Here is a 21,150-nt window from a genome sequence, read left to right on the forward strand (position 1 = left end):
ATTAGGTGCAATGACTGCTGTACAGCTGGGAATTTAAGATCAATCTGTAGCACAGCTGGCTGAGATTGTATTTCTGTGCTGCTTTCCCATCTTAATAGCATCTTGCTGTGTGCTGTACAGCTAGGGGAGTAGCACAGCCTCTAGCTATGGCATCCCTTGTAGTTAGAGCAGTAGTGTTGTTTTCAGATGTGGAGTTCACACTTGTGGTTTCTCCTGGTAGCTGAAGGGTGACCATTGCTTGGTGGGAAGACTCGCAAGTTTTAACAAGGTGCACATACCAGTTCAGCTCCAGGGTTAACCTAAATATTTAATAGGATTAGACAAAAGCCTTTGATTGAAACAAAAGAACATACTGGGCTCCAGTGACCCTTGGTACACCCATGCTGGTAGAAAGGAACCTGGCTGACCTTGCTCTCAGTTGGGGCTCTCTCTCCCCAGACCAGACTGGTGACCCCAGCGTAGTAGTGCTCTTCTCTGGCTCTTCTTAAAGCAGCATGGTTGGTTTTGAGCAAGGAGCTTGCTGCAGCAACTTTTAAGGAGCTTAAGTTGTCTGTTGCCTATGCAGGAAATGTAACTGAGCATGGAAGAGGAAGGAGAAGCAGGAAAGCTGACCTAGAACATTCCTTCATTGATACTTGTGTGTTACTCAGCTGTGCTGCAGGAGGCTTACTCCAGCAGGAGGTTTAGTCCAGCAGCAGAGATAGTCTGTGGGACTTTTTTTTAACTTCTGAGCTCTTTGCTGTCAGACAAGTGAGAGCTCCAGTAGCTTGCAGGTGTATTTACTCCCTTGGTCCTGTAGCGCAAAGACCTGATGAGGATTTGTTGTTCATAAGCTGCCTAATTTTCAGTGTTAAGAGCAACCTTGTCATCTCTTCTCATGAAGGATTACTTTGCCTTCAGCCACAGCAACTGATCAGAGTTAACTTCAGATACAGTAAAGTACCTTCTGTCTGTGTTGTGTCAGACCTGCCCCTAGAGTTTGTCTCTTACCTTCTCTGTATTGCTTGCTGACCACTCATGGATATGTGTAGTCTGTGTGGCTGGTACCAACAAGATAAAACCAGTATTTTGTCTTATTGGTGCTTCTACACTGCCTTGAACTTGAGATGACCTTTGGAAACTAGGACTTGGAAATCTTGCCTTTTTTGATCTTGCAGTAGAATTGGTAGTATGCAACAGTGGAGCAGACTTGCTGGTCCTCATGTGTTGTCAAAGCATCAGGTGACAAGTTGCACACAGGAAGCTTGATTTAATCCTGCCTTTTAAATTGATCCCTTGGCCTTGCTCTTCAGTGATCCTTCAGCAGATTAAGGTTCATGAGGAGATGAGTCTTTCTGGGGGAGGGAGCTGGCCTTGTGAACTACTTCTCCAAATAAGTGGATCCTTTTTCTCTACTGGGAGTGGCAGGTAGAGTTGGTGTTTTAGTTGATGCTATTAATGCAAATTCAATATAAATAGTGATTGGATTAGCAGTATATTTGTGATAAAATCCTTCCTGTAGCTGTTGATAGTACTCTGTCACTCTCCAGGAGATCTTGGCAGCAGTGACTGTATTTGTAGTGGTGGTGGTGGTGTCCTGTTTTGCTGCCCTAAAACCAACTCAGGTAGTCTATGGAGCACATGCCTTTCATGCTTCTTACTCTGAGAGCCATCAGATGATCCAGAACACTGCAAGGGGTAAGGGTGTTGCTCTGAAACTCCTTGAAGGACCTATCACTCACATAACTGGTTATCTGTCTACTTTTCCCTTAGGTCTCATAAGTGAAAGAAGATGGGGTCTGGCTGCTTAAAAGTCACCAAGTACTTCCTCTTTCTCTTCAATCTCCTGTTCCTTGTAAGTATCGTGGGCATCTGCAGGGTAGAAAGCAAAGCCTGGACCAAAATTATCTGGAAAGGTGTTTATTCTGGATGTTGGTCCAATGCGTTCATAACTAAAATGGCAGGAGTTTTGGAAGGAGGGAGGGAATCCCTGAAACTGAGGGACATCAGAGCTGCTGTGTGGCTTTCTCGTATGTCGAACAGCTTCATGCCTAGTACCCATCTGCTGTTGCCAATGCACACAGCTCTCTTCCTACAGTGGGAGGGGAAAACAGGAGTTACACGTCCTTTCTGGAAGGAGAGTGGTTGTAGTTACTTTCTCTGCCACATCTGGAACAACAACTGAGCTGCCCCTGAGCAGCAAAGCTACAAAACCTGCCAAGTAATGGCAGTGCTCCCCTAAATAGGTCAGGCAAGCTTCAAAGAACAACTCTAATTTTGTTCAAGTCCCAGTGGCAGGTTTTGATTTTTAACAAGGTGAATTAGTTCAAAGGTGAGGAAGAGACTTGGGCAGGCTTGCCTGGGGAAATGAGGCAGCCCACTGGACACGGTTTTTTCAGGCTGAGCAAAAGATGAGCTCTCCTTGGGTCTGGGAGGGTCGCACACGTTCTTGCAGGCACCCTTTTGTGAAGCTGAGATGTTGTGTGTCTTGTGGGTGATGATGGCACTGCTCCTGCTGCCCTCCTGCGGTGGGATGGGGTAGGGGGGTAAGCTTGAGGTGTCAGTGTTCCATGTGTCAGCAATGAAATAGCCTGTCTGATACGGTTACCCTTTGTGCAGCCTGTAAGGGGATGAAGGGCCAGGCTGGGAGGGCAGGAGAGGAAGTGGAGCACTGTGAGATGGATGAGCACTGCTTTCTGGTCCATGTCCCTGCACACAGCTTCACTCTTGCTTTCTGCGTGGCTGCACTGTGCTACAGCCACACAGGCTTGAACTTGAGTCACATCTGGATCTGATTTCTCTTGGCTTACTCTGCTGGCTCTTTTCTCTCTGCATTTTGCTTCCATCCTAAGAGTAGCTGGCTCTGACCGAAGGGCTGAAAGTTTGGGGTTCTCAAAGCATCCATAGAGAAGATTCTTGGGAGGGAGGGGACAGAATGGATTTTTCCAGGTGCTGCTAGATCTTTCACAGCATTATTTGGTCCATTTTAAGGATAGGAAAAATCCAGCTGTCTTCCTGCTTGTGCAGGACTTCTCTGAAGATGTCAGAACATCCAGGGTATCTCCTCTCTTGAAGAGCTGGTACTTTTAAATTAACATATAACTTAACTAGTCTACCCTGGGGAAATAGTTGCATTTGTTAAGAGAGTGTCTAAGTCTTTTTGGCCCAGTGCTTGTGCACTGTCTCGTCTTTCTTTATCTGTGAGCCTAGGTCCAAGTTCATTAGCTAAGCTCTGTAAAGAGAAAGTTCTCTTCAAGAAAGTCAGCCTAGCATAGAAGGAAAGAAGACAGCCTGCAATACTGTAGTGCCTCACAACACTGTCAATGTTTTTGTTAGGTGCTAGCAGTGGTCCTTGTGGCATCTCTATTCCATATTTCCCTCCTCTCCCCTCTCTGCTGAGCCAGGCATACTCCTGGGCAGCCTGTGGGGATAGCAGTACTGTCAGGAGGCAGAGCTGAACTGTTTTGTCAGGTTAATCCACATCAAGAAAACGAAAAGCATTTTCCTGTATTTTGTAAAAATGGGAGGATGGTAGGCACAGAATCCCTCTGCAGGTCTTGGGGACACTTGAGTACCCCTGTCTGGGTTGCAAGTGATAGGAAGCAACTGTTTGTTCTCCTGTGTACACCCAGCTCCAAACTAACTACTCTGGTGTAGCAGCCAGCCCCTCTCCCTTGTGAGGAAAGCTGATCTGATGCACTTACCTGGGTTTGGAGAATAAGAGTTTTAAGGTAGGATGTGAGGAGGCCTTGCTGACCAAAGGGAGAAGTGGCTTCTAATCACCTCTTTGCTAAGGCTGTTGTGCAGCACAGGCTCTTGTCTTCCCCTTGGGCTACTCTGTGGAATTGAGGTCTCTGAAGCCTCTGTGTTCTGGTGAGTAGCTTGATAATTTATAGAGTGAAGATATTGAGTGTGCTTCTGTCTTGCCCAAAGACAAGCTTTTTGCATGTGTCACATGGTTGAGGGAGGTGGTATCCTTTACTCTTCCACTGTCATAGAAAGTAGTTGGCATGAGAAGCTTTTTCCATTATGGGTTCTTCAATATCTGAATAGAGGGGGGATTCTTGAGCTTATACAATTTAGTAGATCATGTTAATTTATCAGAGAAACTGCTTTTTTTTGAGCTGCTATGAGCTCCCAGCATTGACAGTTTTTGCATATCTCATGCTGGTTTCCTGGAACTGCTGGGATTTGTTTTGCATAAATGTGAGCATTAATGCTGGCAATGGAGCTCTGTCTTCTTTGGACATTGAGCTGAGCCTCTGTGATTGCACCCTGTGCAGGCCAGTCCTCTCTGAAGCTTTGCTTGGAGCTGATGAATTAAGCCTTTAGAGACATGCTAGTGGCTCTCTTGGAAGGTAGTCAGTCATAGAAATAGAACTTCTTTACAGCTTGAGGTCTGTGAGGAGGTCGCTTGCTATAGGTGAAGTAGTTTGGGGACTCAGTGGTATTTTGCAGTCTGGAACACTTACTTCAGGAAAGGTTTGACTTGCTTTGGTTGAAGGAAAGTTATTTGGACTTCCTAGTACAAAAGATCCCAAAACCATAAGCTTGGAGTGTAAGCTTAATTTCTCTAATCAAAACTTAACATAGCTCTACCTTCTTGGGTAACAGACACAGGCCACAGCAGATACTTCTCTTTAAAGGGGAACCAGTTTTGTGATACAAGTTCAGCAGTCTCTGGAAATTATTTGTTTAGAATATAAAACTGTCTGTTGTACTTCCTAGCCCTTCTGTAAATGGAGCAGAAGGCTACTACCTAAAACAAAGCCTGGAGTTTAAGCTTGTCTGTTGGCCCCTGTGCTGGGCTCAGTGTTACCTCACACAATTTGAGTGTGAAGGAAGGCAGTGCTAGGGGAGGACAGCTGCAAACCTCAAGCTGATCTTTCCAGAAAGGTGAGTCAGCTTTATCACAATTTAGTTCTTCCGTGTCCCTCTCCACTGGGCTCTGCTGTGGCCAACTGCTGACCCTGCCTTGAGGGAGCTGCATCCTTTTGGCTTGAGTGTGGAAGCTTGTCTTGCTGAAACTGAGGGTGAAATCTCCACCCCCAGGGTGGAGGGGAGACATCTGTCCCCCACTTCATGAGTTAAAAGCAGTGGAGCAGAGGAATTAAACTCTGTGGAAGGCAGTTGTGATTTCTTCTGTGGTAGTCAGTGGTAGGAGCAGTCTTGCTTTGCTGTGCAAACTCCTGAAGGTGTTAAGCAGAGATACTATCCAGCTAGGAGGTAAATATACTGTTGTTAACAGGACAATGTTTTCTCCCTGTTTTTTATTTTCTACTTGCTCTCTTCTTTTAGTGTTTTCCACAGCAGCTTCTGGCAAACACACAAGTTGTGGACTAGAGCAAAGATCAGTGGAAACAGGCCTTGGATAATCTCAGTGCCTCATAACAAATAACTTCCCAGGAACTCGGCTCAGCAGCCGTTCTGTGATTTGTCAGCAGCAGCAAAATCTAACTGACATTTCAGGGTCAGTGAGCCAAGACAGATGTCACATACAGCCAGGTTTGCATCTTTGTTAAGACAAATATTTTATTATGACATTAGTTTAAATATGAGACCGGCTCAAACTGTAAATTCAGCAGTTCTTGGCAACACCAAGTTTGAGAGGAATTTTTTAAGCACCACAGCTGTTGCATGTTCAAGGGGCCTTTCCAGTTTGATCAGCAGATTGAGTGCTGCAGTGCAGCATGTTGGGACATAAGGCAAGGGGGAATTCTTGTTACTGCCATCTTGTCTTTTTCCCTTTTTTTCTGAGATACAACAGCTACATACTTTCTGCAACTGAGTCAGTCTTCTTCATCCATCTTCACAGATGGGAACTTGCTTGGTGACTTTCTAATCCTGTCCCCAGAGCTAACTAACTACATGTTGTGCTCTTTGCCAAGCCAGGAAAGCTCGCAAGCAGCTTATTTCAGACTATTGCTTTATCTTTGCTCAGAAAAGCTTCTTTGTATGAAGAGCTGAAGCATAGTGTAAACTTTCAAAATGTGGAGACTATGCCTGTCCATACAGCCCTCTCTGCCAGCTTGCTTCAGGTGGTGGTTTGGCCTTTCCTGTGTCTCCCAAATACCAAGACATTCTCTAACAAAGCACAGAATTGCACTCTGTCCTCAGTCCTTTTGGTTTATTTAGTATTTCACTTCATCCTATCTTGAAATCTTGCTGGTATAAGAACTTGTGCTTTTGCAGTTCATGTCCTCTGGAAGCCTCTCACTTGTACTCCTTGTCCTTCCCTTGTTTCTTCGAAGTCTGTTTTAGATCATTGCACAATAAATGGTTTCCTGCCTTTGCCACTTCTAGCTGGCTGAATGGCACAAGTTTCAGCTGCTTATCAAACCTGCAAACTTACAGGCTTCAGTGTAGGTACTTCATTATGGGTATAATGGTGCTCTCATCCTTGTTTGGAAGCTGAGGTCATTTACGTGCAGACACCTCACAGTGTTGTTATATAAAATATGGTGAAACCTGGAACCTAAAACAGAGCAGGCTTCCCTGTCCCCAACCCCCACCTCCCCCTTCTTCAAAATGAGATGTCAAAACTGTCTCTTGCCTTGTCAATTCAATGTCTGGATTCAGCTGACCCCTCACAGGGACATATTGCTCTACTAATCCTTGCCCTAGATTAAGATTATGTTATGAGTGAGCCAGAGACAGTTTCTTAATGCTTGACTTTGTGTTCATGGTAAGATGTGTTGTTTGGAGGGGCTGGGGTATTCCAGCATAAAGTAATTGCCAAGTCAAACTGCCTAAACTTGGCTTTGGCAGGGGCAAAGCACTTCACTCGAGGAAACCTGTATGCAAAGTGAATGCTACTAGGTTTTTTGCATTTGTAGGTTGAAAGCATAATGTTATAACAGAGCCTGACAAGCCAAAGATTTTCCTTCCTGGGAAGGTTCTAGCTGCCAGTTATCTAATCCTTTGGCAGCTGGGTCCTAGTCTGGTCCCATGGGGTGAGGGATTTCTCTATGAAAAAAATAAATCTTAAGGATCATACATTAGATGTGTTTGTTCTTTCTCAGTTCTTCAAAGAAACAGTGCACTTACCTTTTGCTTCTGACAGCAAGGTTCTAGCAGCAGGAGGTCTCTTCCTCACACTGTTTTGAATGGTCCTCACATGCAACATCAACTACTACTACAATATATGTGAAGGACTGCCCAGCAGAACCTGGGGCTCCTGTGCAGTTGGCTGAGGTGCTCTTCCTGGAGTCATGCAAATCCTGTTTACTTTGGGAGGGCTACCATGGGGAAGATGGGTAGGAATAGCAGAAGAATGGTTGTTTTTACTCTGGAAGTATGGAGAATGGTGACTGCCTCTTATTTATCTAAAATAATAAGCCAATTATGTATTTTGTTCTTACTCTTTCAGATCCTGGGTGCTGTGATCCTGGGTTTTGGAATATGGATTCTGGCTGACAAAACCAGTTTCATTGCAGTTCTACGTAAGATGATGTTTCTTTACCTTTTTTCTCTTTCTGAATTGACTCTTCTTCAGGGCTGTGTTTGACTATAATATAGTCTCAGGATGGCAGTACTTAGTGCATGGTCTGTGACCTGGTGGGACTGTATCAGGGACAGGGTGAAAGGGAGCAACTCTGGAGACACAACATCCCTCCTAGTCTTGTGTATTGCAACACAAGGGTCAGACCGAGTGAGAGTGTTGCCTCCTCATTCAATACTCTAAATACTTAATCTTAAATATAAGGACTGGTATTTAATCCTATTTTCACTACATGCTCTGTGTTTCCACAACAGCTTTCATATTGCCATTGTGTCTGAAGACCCCCAGTGCTTTAATGTACTTTTGCTGTGTGAGTTCCCTATGCTCCCACTGCTTTCTGTAGTGATCTATTTCAATTTGTCTAGTTTAAATGCTAAAGAAAATAAATACCTGGTATTATTGATCCTTCATGTACATCGAAAGCAGCCAGTATGACTGATTGTTCCTCCAGTAGAGGATGTAGATCTGATGAGAGGATGGTAGATGTGGGTCTGTGAAGTCTTTAGTCTTCTCACTTATAAAACATACTTGGTTATGCACACTTCACAAGACATCAGAGGTGTTTTTTGTGTTGCTGCATGTGTGAGTGACTAGTTTGTTCCCTTTTAAGTCAGCCTAGGGCATTGATTTGAATCTTAACAGGTCTGCTTTCTGCAACGACCAAAAAGACCGAACTGCCTCAGCAGAGCTTGGGCTTCACAGGGCTGTAAGGGGACTGTTGCCAAATCAGTAGCTCAGCTCCACTTTTCATGAACTCAGCTTCCTTTGTCCTTTTTTCTAGAGCAGGCTTCAAACAGCTTTTCTGCTTGGCAAGCCTGGTTACCCACTGCCACTGCCTCCAGTAGTGCTGACTCTGGCACCGGTGTCAGGTCCTGCAGGAAGGCTGCCTGCCTACTGCTTGCAGCCCTAGGCCATAAACAGTGGTAATGGCATTCAAAGCCCAGCTCCCAGTTACCTTGATCCTGCAAAGAGCTTTATCTCCCAAGTTCTTCTGAACACTCTAGCCTGGCTTTAGAAGGTGTTGGCTGGAGACAACACCCCCACTAAGGCCACACACACAGACACTGCTGCTTGTTCTCCTGTGCTCTGGCATCTCGCTTGCTGCTGCAGTATTAGAGCAGCAAGAAGCACAACAAGGGGTGTTGGTTAATAACGTGAGGGTATGAGCAAAAATGCACTTTATTGGCAGCCAAAAAGGAGATTATCTGGGCCTGGCTACTTGCAGCGTTCCTCACAGTCTCAAGTGTGTTTGGTACCAGCGGGCCAGCAGCTGTTCCCCCGGGCTGGCGGGTGTTACTGCCACTTGTGGAGGTACAAAGTCCCTGAGCTTGGCTCTGCTTCTTCCCATTTTACCCAGAATCTCTGCTAACAGAGCATTTAAGGATTTAGCTTCCTTCCTGGAGATTTCCAGTATCAGCTCTTTTCACCCAGCCCCCTCGCTTCCTTTCCCATGCCTGGCCCTTCTCTCCCTCTGCTGCGGTAACCCCAGCCCGGGGCGGGTGCTGGGCACAGCAGGGCACTCCAGCCCTGCCAAGGGAGCCTGTTGTGCTTGCCTGGCTGCCTGCCCAGCGCAGGGGAAAGCATGGAATGGCAACAAACAGAACAGGAGTCATCTTGCCCGCACAGCCTTCTCTTGCAAGACAGGATGGGAAGTGCGAGCACTGCTTCTGTCCCCCTGCCACTTGTCTCCTAACAGTGCTCAAAAGCACTTCTCTGAAGGGCTTTTGAGTTCAAAATACCTTTTTCTTATGAGAAGCTGACTAAGCAACTGCTTTCTAGCACCGTGGGGGTGCTGCAACCTGGACATGTGAACAGTTGAATGACGGCTGAGCAGATTTGGGGGGACAGAATAGTGTCGTTTTCTGAAGGCCACTCCTGTAAGAATGCTGCTTCAGTACATGGTTTGCAGTATTAGCACTGAACTGTGCAGCAAGAGTCTCAGGACTGGTGAGGAAGGAGGAGCAGGATCCTGGTTTTTGTGGCTTGAGTCTGGCCTGGAACTGAATCAAGGCTGAAGTGTCTGAAGTGACCTGTGTGGCAAATAGCTCTGCTTCGTTGTTTGATAATGGATCTTTTTCCTCTGTCATGTTCTAGTGAAAAAGCTTGGAAGCTGGTGAGTTGCACCAGATATGAGGAGTGGGGGTGGGGTGTGTTTTAAGGAGAGTATTTGTCTGGATTTTGTTATTCTCTCTTAACCTATTTCAGGAGGAGCTCAGAGAAAGCTTGCCTTCTGGGAGCAGGAAACTGAAGTGCTGAGCTCTAGGAACATTTATGCTGATTAATCACTGGACATTCAGAATTCCCCTACACTGTGCATTCGCAGGTTTAAGAATGTCTCTTAATGATAAATGAGGTTTCTAATTACTATTTCTAGACTACCTCCAACTTTTATACCATAATGCTTGCTCCCTCAGGTCCTGTTCTACAAGACTGATCATATGACCAAGCCAAACATAGAGCTTGTTTCTTCTGTTGCTCACAGTACTAAATGTAGAGGAGAGAGGACTGAGAGCAGCAGCGTGTCTGCTATAATGCTACTTAAACTCGGTTTAAAAACTGCTGAGCGTTCAAGAGTACACACATTCCAGACACAATAGCAGGGGATAGCTAGAAGGATATACAGAACAGCTGATCTGGACATGTCTGTTTGATCCTGGAATAGCATCTCTTTGGAGGGGGTCGTCCACAGGTGCTGCAACAGCCAGCAGAGAGTGCCTGGCCACAAACTATTCCACACTGACTTGTCAAGTAACCTGTCACATCATCTATGCTCAATGGTTGCTGTAGCTCTTGTCATGTTTCACTCCATGGAGTTTGTGTGTCCCAGTGTTGCCTGCAAGTGCATAAGTAAGAACAGAATGGCTAGAACAAGGAATAGCACATGAAAGTGAAAAGCCAAATAAAAAAAGGGGTTTTTTTTTTTTTAGGACTTCATAAACAGCTTCCCTTAAGATAGCAAAGGGAATTGAAGCAAATAGTTGTGGAATAGAACATAGTACATGCACTCTCACTCAGAGTGCATTCATGAGGGAGTTAAAAATCCAGTAAGCAGGTACCTTTCTCCAAGCAAGATTTGTTTGTTTGGAGTGACCTTGAGTGTTCCAGGTTCTGAAATATGGAGATGTGCAGGTTGGCTTTGAAAGTATTTCTTCATCAGAAGACACCCAGAACCAGTCTTCTGTCCCCATGATCAACAGCCTCTGTGCAATCCTGTTGTAGAAGACAAAAAAACTATTATAAGCAGATATGGAGGCAGTTCTAAAAAAAAGGGGGGTTTTTTTTTTTAGGACTTCATAAACAGCTTCCCTTAAGATAGCAAAGGGAATTGAAGCAAATAGTTGTGGAATAGAACATAGTACATGCACTCTCACTCAGAGTGCATTCATGAGGGAGTTAAAAATCCAGTAAGCAGGTACCTTTCTCCAAGCAAGATTTGTTTGTTTGGAGTGACCTTGAGTGTTCCAGGTTCTGAAATATGGAGATGTGCAGGTTGGCTTTGAAAGTATTTCTTCATCAGAAGACACCCAGAACCAGTCTTCTGTCCCCATGATCAACAGCCTCTGTGCAATCCTGTTGTAGAAGACAAAAAAACTATTATAAGCAGATATGGAGGCAGTTCTCTAAGTAGTGCCAGCAGTTTTTGTTAGTAGCTAATTTTGTTCCCTCTCCTGGCCCCTACAGAGATGTCATCTCCCTCCCTGAAGGTTGGTGCGTACATCCTCATCGGTGTTGGGGCTCTCACCATGCTGATGGGGTTCCTGGGCTGTCTTGGAGCAGTTAATGAAATCCGATGTCTCTTGGGTCTGGTGAGAGAATTCATGCTATATTTTAGATCCACCCTTTAATACCTCTTCTGCAAAATATCTGTTGTATTGTAGCTGGAGCTCGTGTCTTCTGGGGGTGGTACTTCTGCTAGGTCAACTTGGATCTGATTCTTAATTTGCACACATTAAATTATCCAGCAGTCAATAGGCTGAAGCAGCAGTTCCTAGGATGAGTTAATAACTATGCAAAATGAGAGGATGTCACTCACACTTTATTGAAAATAGTGGGTTGAGGACTGCCAGCTGAGGAGAAATGTCCTAGGTGACCCTGTTCCCCCACCCTGACTTCCCAGTTGGCATTGTGCTCTCAGTGGTGCAAGGGCACCTCACAAGGGCAGGGAGTTGAAAGAGGAAGAGTGTCACTGTCCTGCTGTGCTGCAAAATTCAGCTGCTGTGAAAAGTGCAAGAGTTGAGAGAGACTTGACTACGAATGTCCTGTATGTCAGGACCTCTCTTCAAGTGGTTCATCTCTAGGGAATTTTCTGGTTGTGATGGATGGGATGGCACCAGCTTCATGCACCACAGCCTGCTACTTTGACTCCTGCTTATTCAGAGCATGTATGTTTAGGAAACCAAGTATGGCCACGTGTTGTGTCCTGACATTAAGAATATCTCCTAATGTAATGGTAGTGGCTGCCACCATTTAGAAGTAACCTCAGATGCCAAACTTTCCTTAAAAGCTGGTGAATCTTAAATTTAGACCCTCAGACAAATTATTTAGCATTTTTAAAAGGCAATTGACTTTAGTTTTAAAATAATTAGGTTTTGTAAAATTGACTTCTCTTGCTGTAAAGGCTTAGGGTAGGCAGAGTCCAACTGAGTGAGGTTGGAATGGAGCTGAGGGTGGGAGAGGAAGTCTTATCTGGAATTACATGTACAGAGGGTGCTTATAAGCACTCTTCCTCCTAAATTCTTCCTGGTGCCCTGATGGGAAAAATGCTGAAGTGCACTGGTCTGATGTAGATGCTTGTGCTTAAGCATTTTACTGGGAAGGCCATTGTTCATAGCAAAGCTTGTATTGTCTCAATGTTTTGACCTCTCCTGTATATGAAATCTTAATAAAACTCATGCTGTTATGTACAGAGCTTTCTACAGTCTGAAATTGGTCATCTATTCTCTTTTGTTTCCAGTATTTCACCTGCCTGATGGTAATCCTAATAACTCAGGTTGCTGCTGGACTGATCATCTACTTCCAGAAAGAAACGGTAAGTGTTTCCTACTGTGCGTGTTTTCCTGGGTCTTGTTTTAGGGGAGCATGAGACACTTGGAAATTCTTTTTTCCACACTGGACTATATTGGTAGCAGGCATGACTGGGATTCTCTTCTCTTCTACTCCATCTCAGCAGCTTTGCTGTGCAGTTTGCTTCTTCTGCATCTGCCAGTCTCAGTAGTGCTGCATCCTCAAGGATTATGAAGCTCTGTTTGATATGCAGGCTTTAATTTTGGGTAATGGGAACACTAAAAATAAATTCCTGCAAGGCTTTTGACCACACTTCCTCTTGAGCCTGCTGCAGGGGCATGTAGTAGCAGTGTTGCCATCACTGGTGCCTTGAGGGGTTACCAGCCTGAGTGATGGTTTTTCTGACTGGCCTCCCACGTTGTGTAATCTTGTTCTGTGGTTTCAGCCCTTCTGAATCTGTTAGTAAAAGTCCCCTTGGAAGAGCTGTCATCTTTCCCCAAGAGGAAACTTGAGTATCTGAGAGTTCCTGTACTACAGTATGATCTTAAAGCCAAGTGGTTTAACATTTTGAAGTGGATCACTTTGTCAGGAATGCAGTCTCATGGTGTATGCTTCTAGAGCTCCAATAGGCTTGGTAGTATAGAGGGAGTAACTTTTGAGCTACTTAAGTGCCTTGCAACAACCCATCCTGGCTCTAGGTTCCCTGGCCAGGGCAGTGCCCTGTCAGGCCTCCAGCTGTTTGACAGCTAAACTGGGAGCCACATAGCTGTCTACACACCACTGCACAGCTGTGCTTGCTTCTAAGCCAACCCTCCTGCTAGGTGGTTACAGAAGGCAGGTGGTGGAGGAAGTTATGGTGAAGTTCAGGGGCTGGGGGGAGGTGCCTGCCCCCAGCGTAGGTGTTGTTGTGAGCTTCTACAAGTGGCAGTGGTGACTGTGGGCAGCTATTTGCTGGGTTCCTTGCCAGGGGTGGTGTGTGTGAGTGAAGCTTGCTCTCTGGGCTGGCTGGAGCTAAAGGAGAAGCTGAAACGTTGGCTGGCTGGTGTGTAAAGCTACAGCTTTAAACAAGCTGCTGAGTCTCAACAAACAGTTCTGACTCATGCAGAGGAGGAAGGTGTGGGGATGAGCACTCCCCTGTGGTGAGGGAAATGCAACTTTTAAGACCATGAAATTCTGTACTTTTGCTGGTATTTCTTCTTCAGCAGTCACTCTCTAGGAAACTCCAGCTTTTGAGCTGTAGCTTTTCATTTGAACCCCAGTCAGACCAGGGAGAGAACAGAAGTGCTGGGAGTTATTTTGCACAGCCCTTAGAGCTGGTGTAGCTGAGATTACCTGTATGGATTTAGCAGAATGGTAGGAGAAGCTGGGTTTTGAACAGATGCTCCTGGTCAGTCCTCATTAAACGAAACTTATGGAAAATACCTTCTAGAGACCTTCTACTTCAGGCATCTTCCTAGAACAGGAAGAAGAACTGTTTTGGGAAGGTCTTGGCTGAAACCTTCCACAGACTGGTTTGTGGCTGCGCTTCAGTGAGGCTGTGCATCTCGCTCTGCTTCACTTGATGTATGTCATCCCAGGGCAGCACAGTAAAGAAAAATGAAAGCTGCTTGAAATCCACTCCCTAGATGTCTATTGTGTTTTTCGTATTTGTTTCTTTCTGACTTCAGGAACTTGGTCAGATATAAAACAAGGAGTAGCAAGAATGGAGGAAAGGATCTTGAATTCAAAATCTAGCAAGGTGATGCTTGCTCCTTCACTACTTGTAACTGAAATATTTATTTCTGTACTACTGAGAAGTAAACAAGATTGTTGTACTCCTCTCTATGTGCCCTTTTCTTGATTAGTATCTACTGAACAGAACTTGATTATTTTTTGGTTGGAATATCTGTTCTTTTTCAGTGTTAAAATTCTTCCCCACCCCTGACATATGAAATTATGCTGAAATAGAGTAACTGTAAAAGGCTGTGCCTCTGACAGGAAGGCTTGCTGCTTTGCCTCCCTGATGGGCATTGCATGAGGAATGCCCCTTCAGTCTGGAATTGCCCAGTACTACTGGGAGGATATTGATGCAGCATCTATTTCCTTACATCTGTTGATGACTGAAAATGTGTAATGGGGCTCTTAAGAGACAACAAAATAGTAATGTCACAAACATTGCAAGTGGCATTCTACTTTGTGAGATGAATGCTGCTGCTCACCTGCTTCTAGTGAATCACAAGTCCCAAAACATGCAGGAGCCTGGGGAAGGTCTCTATTGGCCTAGTTCACTGTTTTCTGCAGCTTGGCTTTAAAATGTCTTGAGTGAAGGAGAGCAGTGGTGTTCGGGCCTTACCCTACTTTGCAGCTATTGTTTGCAGCAAACAGGCTGTGTGATTGCTGCAGCGACTTGCCCAGGGCTATGGGCTACGCTTCAACTTCAGAATCTGAACTGACTGAGGAGGTGAGAGGCCCCCCCCCTCCTGAGGGTCTATTTTCATGTGCAGTCTAGATGCTAATACATGCTGGGGGAAGGATCTAGCCTAAGTGTTGCACAGAAGGACAGGATAGATGACTGACGATGTCTGACAGTGGAAGAAGCCTGCGTGATTAATTCTGTGGCTGAGACTGGAATCAAAGACCTCTATGCTCTTGCCTCTGGTGCTCAGCTGTCCCAAGCTCCCTCTTTGCTAAGCCCATGTGAAGGGGAGACTGTGAGCCCTGCTGGGTTATGGCAGTGGTCCATGGCTTTGGTGCCTAGGCTTTGAATGCTCCTGCTGTGAGGAGGTGGGGTTGTGCCCTCTGACACCAGGTTAGCTAGAGCTGGGAAGCAGCAGGAGCCCAGAAACCAAGAGAAACCATTTTTTGGCACAATTGTGCCTCACACAGCACTGAGTCCTGACAGGCCTTAAATGGGTGAAGATGGCAAGGATGTTGAAAGCCTGCCTAAGTATTCCATATGACTTGGTAGCTTCTTGCTCTTCCAAGTCTTCCTCTGTCAAGCATGGAAGGCTGATCAGCAGCAGGTGTCTGTATTTCCCTTTTGGGCTGCTCTGCCAGTTAAACCTATGAGCAAGTTCCAGAGCTGTGCTGTCATGTGTGTAATATTCCTCCTTTCTTCAATTGCTTCCTGAAACACCTAAGAATGCCTGAGTTTTTCTTTAACTAAAATGCCTTACTCTTTGAAACCAGAGCTGTTTGTAAGACTTCTTGCCTGTTGTTGCATAAGAGTAGAGGAAGAACAGAGATATAGCTTCCTTATGCAGCTCTGATTGGGGATATCTAGTTCAGCCCCTCTCTGCTTGTGGTGGAATCCTGGGATGACGAGCAGAGGCACTATCTGGGATTCTTGCAGAAGTGACACTAAGCTCTGTTTGGCCTAATAGCTAAAGGCCTAGGTGGCCCCAAGGTAGGACAACAAACCCAGCTCCCCTTGCCTCCCTCTGCATGCGGAGCAGCAGTGTGCGGATGGGGTGAGGGAACTCGGAGGTTCAGTAACTGATAAGGCTTATGGCAGCAGCCAAAGCAAATCTCCTTAGTAAAACCAGGTCAGGTTGCCTTGATTTGAAGGGGAGGAAAAGGGGAAGTGAAGTAAATTAAAAGGCAAAGAGCTAGGCATCCTGAGAAGACAGATCATGCAGCTCCCATCTGTCTGGCTTGACATAGCTGATTCCAGTGACCGGAGATGCATTTTTCCTAGGAAGAGTAGCTGCTGATGTAGAGAAGCTTCTCTCTAACAGTAACACTGCTTCCTCTTGCTGGTTGTCCCTGGTTTTGCCATGGTCATTTGCAATGCTTAACAGTAGGAGGGAAGGGAAAACCAGTTTCTGCTGATCTGAAAAATGCTGTAGCACCACAGACAAGGTAATGCATGGGATGGGAGCATCCTAGTGCTCAGGCTGATGTAAATCTATCTTGTCCCTCAAGCAGTCTAGTAACACTCTCTGGATGAGGAATTGGGGTGAAGGGATGATTTGATTCACCTGACCTTTGTGATAAGACTGGTAATGAGAAGTTTAGTTGTAGTATTTACTGTCTTAGTATAGAAGCAGGAGTTGTAGGAGTCTGGGGAGAGGCAGATCAATGCCTTGTGAAAAGAGAAGTTTCCACCAGCTGTACTCGGAAAACTCAGCTGCCTACAGGAGCAGAGTGACTCTTTCCTTCCCTGAGATGTGATGAGCTATAGTGACTGAGACGCTAGACCAGGCTCTTGCAGCATAAGGTTAGAAATAAGTTACCTGTGAGCACTTAAGGCAGTGTTGTCTTTCAGCTTGCACTTACCTTTCACCTCAATCTTGTCTGGGGCAGGCAGGAGTAGTTCAGCCTGTGTCTTACCAGGATAACCATACCCATTTCTGTTTCCTTATTGCTCATCAGGCTTGTAGCCTGTCTCTGGGCTGGGAAGTACCAGGGCTTTGGCTGTTGCATTGCATAGGAAAGCTGCTGTCATGCCTTCCCTCTAGACTGAGGGTGTATGTATCACCTTGTCTGTACTTGCTGCTTTTTGCAGTAAGCTTTTTTGAGTGACTGAAGCTGCATATAGTGCTTCTAAAGGGATACAGTTTGTGCTTTGCACAAATGTTTTACTATTTTCCTGTCTCTCCTGTAAAGATTTTCCTGATACACACTAATACTGTTTCTGTTCTCTGACTCTGGACCACTGGATCCTATAGGGTTTATTTGTTTGCTTTCTGGCCACCAAGTGTCCTATTTTTCCGTGGTAGATATCTGGTTGTCCTCCATACATTATAACACTTATTTGCCCAGAATTTCACAACTTTGCTTTCTTATTAGTTAAATTTCTTTCCACTTCTGGTCTTAAGGGGGGTGCATGATTGTTTGGTCTAATGTCTGAACATCTCTGTGCATCAAGTGTGCTTCCCATCAATACTGTAACAAGCATAATGCTGTACTTAATAAGCAAAGGAATTTAATCCAAGCTTCAGCTTCTGAAGAACCTGAGTAGCAGTCTCCAATCTGCTTAATAAGCTTGAGAAGAAACTGATTGGTGGAGGAAATGGGGGCCTAGAATTAACTAATTTTCTCTAGAGTAACTTCCCTGTTATGTAGCAGCAGGCCATGCAATGTTGAAAGCTAGGATGGATTTGTACAGTTTACTTCTGCCTGGAAAAAAGTTTTCTTAGCAAGAAATGCCACTTGGTCATCATAGTGGGATTTTCTCCTGGTAAACTTGTTCTGCATTTCATCCTGTTGATCATATTTATTGCCTCTTTTCAAAAACATAGATAAGACTACAGAGTAAGGTATTTCAAGGTCACTCTCGGGAAATTGTTACTACTGGGTTGTTTTTTTCTTTTAAGCATTGCTGTATGTGCCAATTGAATGCTCATTTCCCAGTGTTTTTAATGTATTTCTATCAGTCTCTTTTCTACAACTTAAAAATACTTATGTTGTGGGAATGTGACAGCCTGAGCACTCATTACTGTTTCCTTCAGGTCCTTTGGAAAAGGGCTAACCAGAAGCTACTACCCATTTTCACTTTTTTTTTTTGCAGTGCTTGTTTCAATTTCTGGTTTTTGCTCTAACCTAATTCACTGGAGCTAGAGCAAAATAAAATGTTTTCTTACCCATAATGATGATGAGCTCATGGTTTTTTCTGCTGTAAGGGAGGTGGATCCACAGCAGGACAAACACAGGTGATAGAGAGGGGTGTTACATACCCTAAGCCCCAAAGTAAAGGTTACAAGGAATTGACTAATCTGCCTTTTTTCCTTGCCAGCTGAAACAAGAGTTGTCCCGCATTGTTGAAAATCTGATTGAAAATTATGACCCCTTGGATGATGATAAGAGGAACTTACAAGATGCATGGGACTATGTGCAGACACAGGTGAGTTATGGTGGGTAGCAAGAGGCAGATGATGCTACTTGTCAGTGCAGTAAATGGTCTTTAAAAGTCTATTAAAAGTAGGCTGAGAACCAGGAAAAAAATATTGCATGAGGTAGTATTGGAGCACATTGGTTTTTGGAGCACATTGGTCTGATTGATCTGCAGAGTTGCCTTTGAATTTTGATGCCTGCATACTAGAAAATTGCCTTACTTGCTGTTAAGACCCTGAACTGTTCCTGCATGATGGTTGTTTAGGACTAGGAAGTATTGGCTGCGTAGTCTTAACATATCTGACTTCTCTTTGCAGGGCCTCCAGAATGCTAGCCTGTGAGAAAGCCACACAACGTACTATTCTTTTAGCAAGTAAAGTCCCTGGCTTATTGCCAGGCAAGTCAGCAAGCAGCCTGTCTTACTACATGGTGCATTTTGCTTGCTTATTGTGATGGCTCTTCTGCAAGTGTCAGTGTCCCTGGGAGACATCCAACTGCCCGTGGTTTCTGTGTTACCATCAGGGTCAACACTTGAGCAGCTAGGTCAGTGCTCAGGCACACTGGAGTCGTGATAGTTTCATGCCAAACCACAAGCTTGAGGAGCTGACTGGCTGTTGTGGTTAAATACATGTCAGCATGGGGCTGATAAGTGAATAGCAATAGCATTTTTCTTCTGTCTGTTCTTTGGTCTGCAAAACACTGACCTGCAATATTTCTCCTTCTGGAGTGAGAATGTTTTGTTTATCAGCACTGTTGCTAGTGGACTCAAGAGAAGGCTGAGTCTACTGTAGGGAGGATCCTGCCTGAGCACTTCTTTTATGTAGAAAGAGAAGAAGGTTTTGTAGAGGTGAAGTTGAGTCTTAGGAGTCTTCCTCTCATACACTTGAAATAGGGGGTGGCTGTTCTGTAAACCAGTCTTTGAACTGGTAGAAACCAGTCTTTGGACAGTCCAAACCTCTGTGAGGCAGAGGCAGTTCCTTTGGGAGGCTGGATTTCAATACTTGTTTAGAAACCAAATGCTTGTCCTAGTGTGTGTTCAGCTGTTTGTACCTCTGCTCTTATGTCTGCTACGTCAGACTGGAAAGCTACTTCTTTTTATTTTCTGAGTAGAGGGGGATTTTTCACTAGGCTTTCACCTCAAGTTTGATAGCCTTGCTTCTCTGTACCACCATGCAAGCACTGGGGCTCATACTTAAGATACAATCTCAGTCTTTGCTGGACTTCCCGGAGTGCTTTCCCCTCCAGCGACTGCAGTTTTATCACGTGGCTGTATAAGAATGTAAATGTTTCTTCGGATGGAAAATTTTCCTCATCCCATTTTCCAGTCAGTCCCAAGCGCAGCCAGGCAGGGCTCAGCAGCCTGGCCACGCCATCGTGCGGTGGCTGCTGGTGTCCCCTGGGGGCCACAGCTGACATCAGTGGTACCTGGCAGCCAGAAAATGCTTTCCATCTGTGCAAAAAATGTGTGCTACTCAAAGAAAAAAGTCTTGGCATTTAGACCTATGGAAAGGGCATCGTTAGTGGAACAATAGGTAGTGCTTCTTTTGGGGTGTCAACACATTCATTTCTTGCCTGCCTTGCTTCTCCCTCACCAAATCAGCCTGCTGATGATGAGCTGGAGGAACTGGGAAAAAAATCAAATATGTCACACTGGACAGTTGCTCTTCTCCAGCTGCCTCCCCCCAAAAACAACTGGTTTATATTTTTACTTCTGTTTAGTACTGTCATCTGGAGATGAGGCTTGCTCATATTTAGTCTGCAAAAACTAATCACAAATTACTTTGTAGAATTGATGTCAAGCTTTATCACCTGCTGAAATCTAAGTATCTAGACCTCCTGGAGTAAAGCTTGTGAAGGATTCCTACTCCAGTATGACTGTTGTGCTAGAACTTTATGGATGACCTGTGCATATTATAGTTTATTGTGTTCAAAGTCTATAACAAGTGGCCTTACTCTCGTATTACTAACAGTGATTCTTTGGTAGGAAATCATGCCCTTGCCTTCTGGATGCCCCTATGCATAGGTTATCACCTGGTAAGCAGGATGATGTTCTAATGTAACTAAATCATGCAAACAGTATGGCCTGACTGTGGTTACATGGAGAGCTCCTGTGCACTGCTACCTCCACTACCTGTTTGTTTCCATATGCAGTATGTTACCAGTGCGAAGTGTAAGACTGTGATGGTATCTCTCTGCTTATCAGATTGCTTGCTGTGGCTGGATTGCAGCAAAGGACTGGGAAAATAATGAGATTCTTATCAACAAAAGCATGACTGCATATCCTTGCTCCTGCTCCAATAGTTCCAAGGACTTACAGGAAGACAGTGGCTTCTGTAATCTGGATGTCCTTGTCAATAGCACTGTGACATCTGATGACTGGCCTGTTCATGAGCAAGTGAGTATGTCTGGGCTCTGTGAACCCTCCACTGAGGTTGCCTTGCCTTTTCTCCTCTGGGCATTTTTAGAGCACTTTTTTTTCCTGTCAATATTGCCCAAAGTACCTGTGGAAGTTGGGGTAGGAGGGGACAGGAATCTTGCCCTTTTCGGCTAAAGCTACTGCAGCTCTTTGTGTAGCATCTAACTGAGATCATCTCTGCATGCACGACAACAAAGAAACAGACACATGGCAGCTCACTCAATTTTCCCCCCACATTATCAAACACACACAGGACACACACAACACACAGAGCAGGGCTTGCAGATGTTACCCCACCCCTCCCTTCTTCCCGGGCCCCAATCCCTTTCTTCCCGGTTTCTCTCCCTCCTTCCCCCCAGCGGCACAGGGGGACAGAGAATGGGGTTTAGAGTCAGTTCACAGGCTGGTGGTTCCTGCTGCTCCTTCCTCCTCAGGA

The 21,150-nt window shown here is 45.1% G+C and overlaps 1 protein-coding gene across 1 annotated transcript in view; it reads left to right on the plus strand.

Annotated features, from left to right (window-relative positions):
- The first annotated feature begins 1,752 nt into the window (after positions 1–1,752).
- Positions 1,753–21,150, plus strand: part of CD82 (CD82 molecule) — a 22,000-nt gene continuing 2,602 nt past the window's right edge. Inside the window, exons 1-6 of the mRNA XM_009999503.1 lie at positions 1,753–1,834; positions 7,349–7,421; positions 11,162–11,286; positions 12,435–12,509; positions 18,201–18,308; positions 20,502–20,693. Of these exons, the coding sequence (XP_009997805.1) occupies positions 1,772–1,834; positions 7,349–7,421; positions 11,162–11,286; positions 12,435–12,509; positions 18,201–18,308; positions 20,502–20,693 (636 nt within the window). The 5' untranslated portion in view covers positions 1,753–1,771. The remainder of the gene's footprint in view (positions 1,835–7,348; positions 7,422–11,161; positions 11,287–12,434; positions 12,510–18,200; positions 18,309–20,501; positions 20,694–21,150) is intronic.

Source organism: Chaetura pelagica, unplaced genomic scaffold (assembly GCF_000747805.2).
Source record: "Chaetura pelagica isolate M959 unplaced genomic scaffold, ChaPel_1.0 scaffold55, whole genome shotgun sequence".
Classification (NCBI taxonomy): domain Eukaryota; kingdom Metazoa; phylum Chordata; class Aves; order Apodiformes; family Apodidae; genus Chaetura; species Chaetura pelagica.